This window comes from Nicotiana sylvestris, chromosome 2 (assembly GCF_000393655.2).
Source record: "Nicotiana sylvestris chromosome 2, ASM39365v2, whole genome shotgun sequence".
NCBI lineage: Eukaryota > Viridiplantae > Streptophyta > Magnoliopsida > Solanales > Solanaceae > Nicotiana > Nicotiana sylvestris.
This window is the reverse complement of record NC_091058.1, coordinates 131,635,473-131,647,901: the sequence shown is the minus strand read 5'-3', so window position 1 is coordinate 131,647,901 and position 12,429 is coordinate 131,635,473. Positions and strand designations below refer to the sequence as shown.

Below are 12,429 nucleotides of genomic sequence, written 5' to 3'. Positions count from 1 at the left end.
TGCTCTACAATTGCGGAATTTAATTGACTATAATTTGAATCTTCATTGACTACAATTCTATCAACATCAAAATCTTTGTACCTCCCAACGCTATCCCAGCAACCATTTAGCTGAAGCATAATCGCTGATTTTGACATTATGTCGCGAAATTCAATACAATTGTAGCTAATTGTTTGCAAATTTTTTTTCAAAACCTTCGTTTATGAAAAAACAGAGAAAACCAGAGAATAGAACTTGATTATGGTTCGATAATAATCAGAGAAAATTGGCGTAATAGCAGGATTCAACAAATACGTTGGCTTGATTAAGGTGCGATGATTGCCTCAGTAAAATCTCCAATTGAAATATACGCGATCCCAAAATCCCGCGTCTAAATAAGGAAGGCTACCGCAGAAAGGAGTCTAGTTTAAATAAATGTATATTTTTTGTAGCTGAAACTTGTTTAGGTCGGGGTAAAAACAAAACGTGGACATTTTTTGTAATAAAGTTTCAAATAGTGTATAGGAACGAAAAAATCCTTAATTGTATTGCACACCAAAAGACTTTATCACTTTTTGAAAGTTATATGCCTTTGTTAAAGTGTAGCTGCGTTTTTTCCTTTTTAACTCTTTGAGCTCTGAGATTAAGGTTTTTCGAAATATCAATATATTTGAATTATAGGCTACCTTAACTGCTTTAGCTTATATAATATTTATTCTATTCGTTCAGTCCTTTTGATTTGAAACACAATAAATACGGGACACATGCATGGTTTTGCACATATCAAATTAACAGGCTATTTCAATAAACCTCCTGAGGTCCATCAACTAGATTAAAAGGGGTGATAAGGTAAAAAGTGGCTAGATAACATACGCCAAGAACGTCGTTTGTAAAAAGGATACAATAACATAACATGCTTTTATTTATAGAGGGCAGTCTGGTGCATAAGATATTCCACATTCATACAAGGTTTGCTCGAGAAGAGCCGCACTCCAAGGATATAATATAAATAGCCTACCATAATACAAGCATTAGTGTATGCTTATATCATATACTAATACAATATATACAAATACTATATGACTAACTTAACTAATTAAATTGTTCATGTTTGACCAATATATGCATGTTGGATCTATTTAAACGCCAACTGCTATTATACATAATTTATTCTTGTTATATACATTTTTATTATTAATAGACGCGGTTTTCACGCATAACGCATGTACCAAATTGACTCTTTTCATCGTTACATAAAAAAAAGATTTAACAATATAAGATAAATAATATTTAAGTAACAACCCAAACTATTGAATTTAGAGTACCAATACAATATAATACATGGGTAACAACTATCCAACCAAGCTGCTAAAGGAAAGCCTAAGCTACAAAAGCATCATTACCCTGAAAGCAGACAGAGGGATCATGAAAGTAAGCAGATAATATTACATAATCAACAGGAGAAAGAAGCCTAAGCAACTAAACGTTCCCCAAAAAGGAGGGAGAGGAAGAAAATGAAGAAAGTTAACACGATACTGTTAAAAAATAGCAGGCAAATAATCAATCAACTCCTAAAGGAAGGCCGTCGATGAGTTCAAAGAAACTCCACCACATTCCACATTATTGTGATTGCTACACAGCTCGGACCAGTTATCTGTTTTTAAATTGTCAAAAGTCCGAAAGCAAGCCTCTGTTCTTATGGTGTCTGGCATCACAGTATGTCTCTCTCGCATGCAAATTATACAAGAGCATATCAAGAATTTTAGCTTGATTGACCAAGCAGACTGCAAAGAACATCAGAGTAAAAATTCCAATCTGAGCTTGTATCATCGATTGCCCGCTGACCAAATGGATGTTGCTCTACGTACTTCTGTACATGTTCGGCTTTTAATAACCCTTCCAAATAAATTCGCAAATCACCTCCAGGGCCTACAAAATTGTGCAACTTTTAAATCTTCAAAATCTCCACAATTTTATACCAACATATATTAGAAGTTTCTAAGAAAAACTCATTTGAACAATTATCAGTGTTTTTAAAAGCAAAAGGTGTAAAGGTCCATGATGCTTGAAGTGAGACATGAGAAGCGCACAATATATGAAAAATAAGAAAATTGCCAAACATACATGAATTTAGTACTATAATAAATAGCAATTGAGACAACTAATTGGCCATGGGCAACGGTGGAGCAGATTTGTCTTCCAATCCCTCGGTGCTGGTGGGCACAAAAATCTTTATGGTATCCTTGGATCTCTCGCTGTTAGAGTTGTTGAACACTTTTCATCATGTTCACTAGTTCAGACTCCTCTTTTTGTTTTGTAGAAATTGATGAAAGGAGCTAGAATAGTAGTTCCAACAATTACCTACTTCACCACTCTGTTTCGTAGCATTTGGTGCTTCTTTGAAAAACTCATGTCCTATGAAAAGCCCATAACTCAAAAGAACTCCTAATTGCAAAAATTGACTGAAAGCTATTAACTTTGTAAATATAACTCCTCAAATTCTTGGAAACAAAGACAACCTCGCTATAAGAAACTAGTAAGATATAATAATACAGAGATGCGATAGTGCACAGTTGTGGTCTGTGCGCAGCAATGGTGGTATTTCGAGTGAAATCATGGAGTTGAAATGGAGCTTATTGAGGTTACAGGTGAAGGTGGAGATTTAAAGAATGAAGTTGTTGACTGGTGCGACTATAGCAGTGACAGGCTGTTCAGGAGGAAGAATATTGGAGGTTTGAAAATGAATGCATGTTAGGTACTTGTGAAAAGGTTTGAAAATGAATGCATGTTAGGTACTTGTGAAAAGGTCTGAAAAAGAAAACAAAAGGTAGTAGATGGTAGTGGATGGAGTAGGTCTCACAGAGGTGGTGGTGGAGATGCAGAGTGAAGAAGACAGTTGGTGGCTTGTTGTGATCACTAATGAAGTAATGATGAATCAAAATGGTTCCAATGGGCCTTATCAAGAAAAAAAATGGTTCCACTAGGTTGTTCTGTTTCCCTTGGTTCCTTATTTTAAAAAATTTGGGTTAAAGCCAAGTGTCGTGTTATTGGTTTCTTTTTCCCATGTTATCGTGTTTGATCTGCCAAACTCAGGTGTTCAATAGATAAAGGCCTCAATTGAGGTGTCTATGAAAAGTGGTGACAACTTTAAACCATCTCAAAAAAAAAAAACTTTAAAGGATCATCTACGTATTTGGCCGAACTAATTTCAGCATCCAATATACCATAATACCAATATTAATCCAACTCCTCAAAGTTGAGATCTAAAGAACCGCCGCTTTTTACACCTTTTGTAATGCTTCAGTACTATCTTGGTACAGCCTAACATTTTTTTCTTGATAAGGTAAAGGTTTATTAACGAAGTATCAAGATGGTACCAAAAAGAAACAAAATACTGCAGGGAATATCCATGCAGTTAGTTACAACATTTTCCTAACAACTCCAGGAAGTCCAAGTAGTGATCAATACTATCAATTAGACTACTCTTGCACCAAAGTAACAAATTATGCAAACACTTGCCTAACATTTTTTTTTAATAATTATCTTTTGCTGATAAAAAAGAAACGCCGCTTTTCATTTGGATAACTTTGCAATCGCACACTTCTTTGAAGCACATGGCTTCATCAATGAAGCGATAACCCCTCGCTTCATTGCTTTAAGAGTGATGGCTTTTAGTAATACTAGTAATCATAGCAAATGAATCACCACTAGCAGATTGTTGCTTGCATATGTTAATCTAACTTCGCATGTTGCTCATATGCATCACACGTAAAATAATCATACAAGGAAAGAAATCAAGCGGCAAGTGTGTCTAAACCCACTGCGGCTCACACTATTAGATGGTGGGAATCAGTTCTAATAGCCACTAAAAGGCGCACATCAAACATGAAAAGGAAAACAATTATCAAGTATTAAGCAGTACCATAGGGGTCTCACCTAGTGAATCATCATTCTCGGCCTTGAAGTTGTAAGAATGAGGAAATATCGCAGTGTGCGCCTGAGGAAGGTCATGCATAAAGTAGTGACATTCACAAGAAGAAATACCAAGTCAGAAGGGGTCATTTGAGCGTTAGTCTTGAGGCCAAAAAGAGGGTGGTGTCAAGCTTACAGGATTTAGCAAGGCCTTGTACGGAGAATCATCCAATAGTAAAGTATTTGATTCATCATAATCCCCTCTTTCCCAGGGTAGATTCGGATCATATCTGTCCCACACCTTGCTCAGCTCCTTGCAAACCAAGGGCTTATGCTTGTTATCAAGTGTCTTGAACATTGTCTGAGTGCTATGTGACATATCCTGCGAAATTTAGTAAATAGAAACTGCTTATTCTTCTAAGAGGGAAGGAACCAACAGTAAAGGAAATATACCAAACAATATAAACACACACACACACATATACACATCAACAGTCACAGGGAAGCATCATCCTGTGACTGCAGTCTCATTTTTCCTTCTTTGTCTTTTCTTTTACCTTTCTTAACGGCAGGGCTGAGAGAAAAGAAAAGAATGAACTAAACTTTAGTTAAGAAAGTTAATGCAACATAGGAAGGTAAATTTTCACCAGCAACCCCCTCTCCTATATTACAATAAAGGTGGCTTCTTTCACAATTTGCTATCTTTGCCAAGACAAGGGCACAGTCAAGCTACGTAACCGGTAAAGTATAAATGAAGTAGGATCAATATAGTCACGAGAAGGAAGTCAAATATAATTTTCCCTCCCCCTTTTTTTCTTTTCCAAAAGGGGAAAAATCAGTTCCAAAAGGGGGAAAAACAGCCCATGTGTTCATACAGTTGATACTGTTATTCCCATGTTCGTGAAGGCTTTTTAAAATCACAGTGACCCATCAGAGTCCTGACAATCTGGCTGACCACAAAGAATTCCTTATGCATCAGTGTAGGAAATGGCCAAAAGATCACACAAGAAATTGATGTTTTCCCCAGGCAAAGAAAGAAAGTGGTAGGAAAAATCATACTCCTTATTCTTTGCTTCTCTTTTGCTTAATGGTTATTGAGACCTCTCATTGGACCAAGGTTGCTATGACCAAAGCATGCAAGGCTTTCGGAGTTAACTCAGTTGGATTTGAACATGAAATTTTTGATATGATCCTCAGAATGGAGCAAAAGAGGCAATCACAAATACAGTTGCAAAAGGGAAAAAGAAGTGAGGGGAAGAAACCAAAGAACAAGGGGGAAAGAGAAGCAAGGGTGCTGGAATGCACACTTACATGTGAAAAGGGTGAAGGGTCTGACAGGAGCAGGTTTCACAAAGCTTTTTAGAATGAAAGCAAAAATTATTAGCTGGAATATAAGGGGGCTCAATGATGAGAGCAAGCGAAGCACTATTAAGGCACTTATTCAAAAGTGGAAACCTGACATTTTGTGTTTGCAAGAAACCAAGACTGAAACTTATTCTGTGGCTATAGCCAGGCAGATTTGGGGCTCGAGATGGGTCGAGTGGACTGAGTTGAAGGCTAGTGGCAACAGAGGAGGGGTAATATTTCTATGGGATAAAAGACAGTGGAATTGCATTGACTCTTTGCAAGGGAAGTATTCTATCTCTACAATGCTTGAAGAGGTTCAGATTGATCTCAGATTGTGCTTCACAGGAGTATATCATCCTCATACTAACTGGGAGAGGATTGAATTTTGGGAAGAACTAGCTGTTGTAAGGGGTTTATGAAATGATAATTGGATTATTGGGGGAGATTTTAATGTATGCCGTTTTGAGAATGAAAGGTTTAATTGTATAAGAAGATAAAGGCTATGAAAATATTTTCTGATTCATTCAAGATATGGGCTTGGTGGATCTCCCTTTACAGGGAGCTTTTTACACTTGGGCTAGGGGTGAAAATTCTTTACAGGCATCAAGAATTGACAGGTTTTTGATCTCTTCTGAATGGAATGATCTCTTTGGTTCAGTTCAACAACTAGCCCTTCCTAGAGTTGTTTCTGATCATAGGCCTATTCCTTGGAAAGTGGAGATTGGACTTCTGAACCTTCTTATTTTAAATTCGAAAACATGTGGCTACAACATGAAGGGTTTTGTGATATGATCAAACAATGGTGGCAGGGTTATGTGGTAAATGGCTCCCCTGACTTTGTACTATCCCAAAAGCTGAAACTTCTAAAGAAGGATTTAGCAATCTGGAACAGGGAGTCATATGGTAGAATTAGCACCAGAACCAACAAAGCTATGGAAGAACTATTATTAATGGAACAAGCATCTGAAGGAAGACTGCAGACTCAAGCTGAAACAAATAAAATCCTTCAGCTAAAAATGGAGTTACTAAAATTAGCCAAGGTTGTAGAAATATCATGGAGACAAAAGTCAAGATGCTTGTGGTTGAAAGAGGGTGACAGACATACAAAATACTTTCAAAAGGTAGCCAATTCTCACAGGAGGTATAACTGCATTGACAGACTACAAGTGGGAGAGGATATCATCGAAGAAAAGGAACAGATTAAAAGGGTGATATTAGATTTTTATCAAGATCTATACTCTGAGAATGAAACTTGGAGACCTAGTTGTACTTTTGAAGGCTTGGGTTGTTTGAACAATGAGGAGAAGGATGCCATGGAAGTTGCTTTTGAAGAGGAGGAAGTTCTAGATGCTATCAACTCTTGTGCACCTGACAAAAGCCCTGGCCTGATGGTTTTACATTGGCTTTTTATCAAAGATGTTGGGATACTAGTAAAACTAGATGTCATGGGGACTTTCAACCACTTCCATAGAAACTGTCACATGGTTAAGTCATTTAATGCCTCTTTTATTGCACTCATCCCTGAAAGGAAAGGAGCAATTGAACTCAAAGATTTCAGACCTATTAGTCTTACTAGTAGAGTCTACAAGATCGTGGCAAAAGTGCTGACCGAGAGACTTAAAAAGGTGATCGGGAAGTTGGTCTCTGGCTACCGGAATGCTTTTATTAAAGGCAGACAGATTACAGATACTGCACTAATTGCTAATGAAATCTTGGATTGGAGGCAAAAAAATGGACCTAGCGTGCTCTTTAAGCTTGATATAGAGAAGGCCTTTGACAAAATCAATTGGCAGTATCTCAATTCAATTTTAAGGCAGATGAGATTTTGTGAAAAATGGATCAGATGAATTAGATATACCTTCACCACAGTCAAATATTTTGTTCTTGTTAACAGAAGCCCTGTTGGCTTTTTCTCCCCTGAGAGAGGGATGAGACAAGGGGATCCCTTGTCCCCTTTCTTATTCATTCTAGCGATGGAGGAACTTAGCAGAATGCTGGAAAAAGCAAAGCTAATGCATTGGATGTAGGGTTTTGATGTTGGCAACAACTCCGGCTTAACAGTTTCAGTGTCTCACTTATTGTTTGTTGATGACACCCTCATTCTCTGTGGTGCTGAGAAGTCTCAAGTTGAATATATCAATCTTACTCTGTTGATTTTTGAAGCTTTGTCAGGGCTGCACATTAACATGTCAAAAAGTGTCATTTACCCTGTAAATGTGGTCCCAGAACTAGAGATGTTGGCTGATATAATGTGTTGCAGTACAGGTTCATTCCCTACCACCTACTTAGGCCTTCCATTGGATGCTAGACAAAGATCAACTGAGATATAGAATGTGGTCATTGAAAATTTTGAGAAAAGACTGGCGTCCTGGCAGCAACAATATCTTTCTCTTGGCAGCAGACTAACCCTCATAAATAATGTGTTGGACAACATACCAACCTATTTTATGTCCCTCTTTCCAATTCCTGTCAAAGTTCAAAAGCAGCTAGATAAACTCAGATGTTCATTCTTGTGGGAAGGCAACAACAAGAACCATAAATTTCACCTTGTCAAATGGGCCAAAGTAACACTTCCTAAATCACTTGGAGGTCTAGGGGTAAAGGACTTGGCTTTACATGGCAAGAGCATGCTAATGAAATAGCATTGGAGGTATAATCGAGAAGGAGTTGGTCTCTGGAAGGAGGTTGGTTCAAGCTAAGTATGGTTGTCAAAATCACTGGTGTACTGTTAGATCTAACTATGGATGTGGGCTGTGGACGGGCTGTGGGATTTCTTCACTATTGATTCAACCCTTCAGGTGGGAAATGGGGAACATATCTTATTCTAGAAAGATAAGTGGTTAGGCCATACAACACCGAAGGATGCTTATTCAAGACTATTTTCTATTGCTACTAACCCAAACTCTACAGTTGTGCAGAATTGGGAGGTTAACTCATGGAATCCAAGCTTAAGAAGAAATCTGAATGACTGGGAGTTTGATGACTTGGTAGCACTTCTTGGCAGCCTCCACAATAGTTCAACCATTACTCTAGGTAGGGATAAACTCAGATGGGGCAGCAGTAGGAGTGGTGCATACTCAGTCAGAGCTAGCTATCAAACCTTAGGCTCCAGGAAGGAAATGATTGATCAGTGGCCCCGGAAACTAATTTGGAGGACTAAAATGCCTCCAAAGGTCAGTGCTTTTTGCAGGATAACCCTAAATGAAGCATGCCTAACCCATGACAATCTCATCCGAAGGGGTTTTCAGCTTGCTAGCAGATGCCATATGTGCCAAAGCAACTCTGAAACAATCAGCCATTTATTTCTTCACTGTCCAGTTGCAACAGACATATGGTCCATGTTTCTTTCACTTTTTGGATTGCGTTGGACAATGCCATGCAGTGTCAAGGAAGTTTTTGTGAGTTGGAGTTCATGGAAAGTTGAGAAGTCCATCAAGAAAATCTGGTGTATGGTTCCTGCTATTTTGTGGTGCTTATGGACAGAAAGGAATCAAAGATGCGTTGATGGCATCTCAACTGCTAGATACCTACTCAAGGCTAGATGGTTGGTCACTCTTTTTTGTTGGGTTAAACTCTCCCCTATGTAGAACCCTGACCAATTCATGGAATTTATCAGCTCTCTGGCCTCATGATAGATTTTTTTGCTTTGCTTAGGAGCTGATATCTTCTTTTATTTTGTAATGTGTGCATCCACTGGATGCTTTTGTTATTAATACACCACTTACTTCATAAAAAAAAAAGGTGCAACTAGGAGGAGGAATATGGAACTATTTGTAGAAGGAAGAACGCTTACCCAACAAAATAACAACTTATGCTTCATGTTTCCCAACAAATAATCCACCACTTTCACAATGATCTTCCTGCACAAACATGTATTCCAGTTAATGCTCAAGTAAACCATAAAATGCATTAGAAAAACCTGTATCATTAACCGGGCTAAAATATAAAAGGTCAAGTCAGGAAGATGACAGAAATTCAAATAAGCACTTCAAAATCAACGATTACTTGGATCTAGAAGACCAGATGCCCACGTCAAATCTTTCAAAGCAAAATTTCAGAAATTCATCACAGTAGGGTCTCTTGAATACTGCAAACAAAAGTGACAAGTACTACGTAAGAACAGTGCGTTGTTCATCTTGTGAATGAAGTAAGATTGAAAGATCGATAATGCAATTAAATAAAAAGCAAATTATCAATTCTCACTTGCCCGTCTTGAGAAACATGCATCAGGATTACAATTCTTTGGCGGTGGATTGACTACATCTGCAAGTAGCCCATTAACATCGAGGATGAGAAGTTTTCTCCTCATACGAGGACCTCCAATCATGCGGAAATCACCTGGCCTAATGGGAGCTGAATGAAAATGCATGATTAACTCTGATTTGTCTGTGAGTTGAGTCCTTTCACTACAGCTTTCCACCGAAATTCTTCCAGCTTCAAATAATGAAACTTCTTCAATTGCATCATTTGCAACCTTAGCATTATCTTTTTTAGCTCGCTCAGCACAAGAATCATGATTCTTTTCTTGAGCAACTGTGTTCGCTTCCTTTTTCTGGACTCCCGTCAGAGAGTCAAGTCCCCTATCTGATATATTAGCAGGAAAATTGTCAGTTAAAATGTTCAGTACATTTGATGATAACGCAATATCATCACAGTTAGGCAATTCTGGCTCGTCCTGTTCATTCACTAAATCAGATGAAGGAGCAGAAAGAGATAAGTTTACATCAGTCATACCCAATGCCTCAGTTACTTTCCTCTCGGAAGATGCAGAGTCATGAGTTGAAATGTTTGGATTGAGTAGGCCATTTTCTACTTCTCCATGCTTACTATCCGACAGGCTTGGATTTGAGGGAACATCGGTCTGAACCATGCTACATGGCTCACCCTTTTGGTTCATCGCCTTCATCACACTTCTCTTCTTCCGTCTCTTTTTCTTACCAGCACTCTTTTCCAAAAGAGTTGTGGCCGATTCCGTTTGTATTTCTAGATGTCCTAGAGGAAGCAATTCTGGCTCGTCCTGTTCATTCACTAAATCAGATGAAGGAGCAGAAAGAGATAAGTTTACATCAGTCATACCCAATGTCTCAGTTACTTTCCTCTCGGAAGATGCAGAGTCATGAGTTGAAATGTTTGGATTGAGTAGGCCATTTTCTACTTCTCCATGCTTACTATCCGACAGGCTTGGATTTGAGGGAACATCGGTCTGAACCATGCTACATGGCTCACCCTTTTGGTTCATCGCCTTCATCACACTTCTCTTCTTCCGTCTCTTTTTCCTACCAGCACTCTTTTCCAAAAGAGTTGTGGCCGATTCCGTTTGTATTTCTAGATGTCCTAGAGGAAGCAATTGTGTGCTAGAATTCTCTAGACTAGTCATGTCTTCAATGGAACTTTCTTCATTTCTAGGAGCCTCCAGATTTTGCAGCATTTGATCCAACCTTTGCTGTCTTTCTTTTCTGTTAGCCTTCTTCCTCGCCCTTTTTCTTTTCCTGTTTAATAACAATTCTGCATTCTTCGTAACAGAAGCTTCAGTTGAACTTGCGTCCATTTAGATATGCAGAAACTTTTAATGAGAGCACCTGGTGGATCACTAACAACAACAAGCCAGAGTGAATCAGTTATTTAAAATCCTCCAACTTTCATTCAAGCGCATTATACATAAGGTGGATTGACAATGAGAGCGGTTGATTGACTAGATATTGAGTCTTAATCCGGGAGCCACAAACCACAAGTTATGAAGAAAAATTTATAAAAAAGAGATATGTAAATTTCAAAATGGAAAATCAACGTACGGCAACCCTGCACATGTTTGACCCCGAGCTCAAGAAAAAGGGATATGTGACACTTCATGCACTAATTGCAATGAACTTCTATCTTAACTGCAAATTTTGATTGGCCAGTCTGTTTTGGATTTAAGTGGTATCTTAGATCAGTTGATCTTGATAACTTAAATAATGAAAGGTGGAACTCTGAAGTCTGAAATATGTGGTGTGGGTAATTGGAAAGATAGGTAAATGTTCATTCAATGCCCTCAACCCTCATACTTCAAGACACAAATTATAAATGGTTGGTGATAATTCCCTCTGTCCAAATTATATGATACGCTTTCACAACTTTCAAGTACTGAAAATAAAGGCGCGATGTTTATTCTATCTAACCTAACTTTTCAACCAATACTTCAATATTATTTCCACTATCACAGTATCACAAATATAATGTAAAAGCCAATTCAACATTTAGACACCAGTCAAATATCGACATATAAAATGGTGGTCAACATTTGAAGGATTTAGCAAACGTTAGAAGACATATTTTAACAATTCATATTTTAAGGACTTCTTCACTTTGACCTTTCGCGAGAGTAATATTCATAAAATTGATTACAAATATTTAGGAGCAGATCAGTAAAAGGTCACAACTTTGTAGCAATTGTCACATGAAAACAAATGAAAATGCAAATTAACATGCAAGCAAAACAAAGAGCAACAAAGATCGAATTTTGAGCCTTTATTTAGTACAGCTGGAGCTAACACGAAGCAATTCAAACCATACAATTTCTATTCTAGTATTACAAATCATATGAAACAGAAAGTAGGGTTTTTTGGTCACATGAGAAACATGTAGCTGAAAGTTAGAAAAGAATGGAGATATAGAATGAGAATAGAAAATAGAGGAGCGTACAAACTATATTTGCCGGAGAAGAAGATCGCAAGAAGTTCGCCGGAGAAGGAGATCGCAAGAAGTTCGCCGGAGAAGGAGATCACAAGAATTTCGCGGCCGAGGAAGAGTGATGGTCGCGCAATCGACAGTGCTGTCGTTTTAGATGTTTTGGGTCCAAATATTGAATTCGTGCGCCATAACTGCCAGAGGAAATCTGGGCTGGATTCTACATCAACGGATGGATCTTTTATTCAGGCCTGTATATTGGAAAAGTGGCTTTAAACGGGGACAAGTGCACAAATAGCCATTTCTAGGACACCATGTTTAAAGAGTAGTCGAAGCTTACAAAAAATTTAAAGTTTAGCCATTTTTAGGACCCCAGGCATAAAGAGTGGTCTAGGTTTATAAAATTACTAATCTTAGGGTACGCGCTTTGCGCGTGTTTCCCATGTTAATGAATAAATATTTTTTTTAAATTACATAAATTAATATTATTAAATAATATAATTGAATTCTAAAAAAAAATTAGAT

The 12,429-nt window shown here is 37.9% G+C and overlaps 1 protein-coding gene across 2 annotated transcripts; it reads right to left on the bottom strand.

The window, feature by feature from the left end:
- Positions 1 to 1,254: 1,254 nt before the first annotated feature.
- On the bottom strand, positions 1,255 to 12,113 carry LOC104246329 (uncharacterized). 2 transcript variants are annotated; one of them, XM_009802134.2, is made up of 8 exons: positions 11,920 to 12,113; positions 9,973 to 10,828; positions 9,442 to 9,822; positions 9,244 to 9,325; positions 9,032 to 9,098; positions 4,088 to 4,273; positions 3,916 to 3,976; positions 1,255 to 1,908 (listed from the first exon to the last, which is right to left on the bottom strand). In XM_009802134.2, exons 2-8 carry the CDS (start codon positions 10,784 to 10,786, stop codon positions 1,742 to 1,744), a joined length of 1,758 nt encoding a protein of 585 aa, XP_009800436.2. In that variant the 5' UTR covers positions 10,787 to 10,828; positions 11,920 to 12,113; the 3' UTR covers positions 1,255 to 1,741. The 2 variants fall into 2 exon arrangements, with proteins under 2 accessions (XP_009800436.2, XP_009800437.2); XM_009802135.2 differs by having other exon boundaries at positions 9,973 to 10,817; positions 11,920 to 12,077.
- Between the last annotated feature and the right edge of the window lie 316 nt (positions 12,114 to 12,429).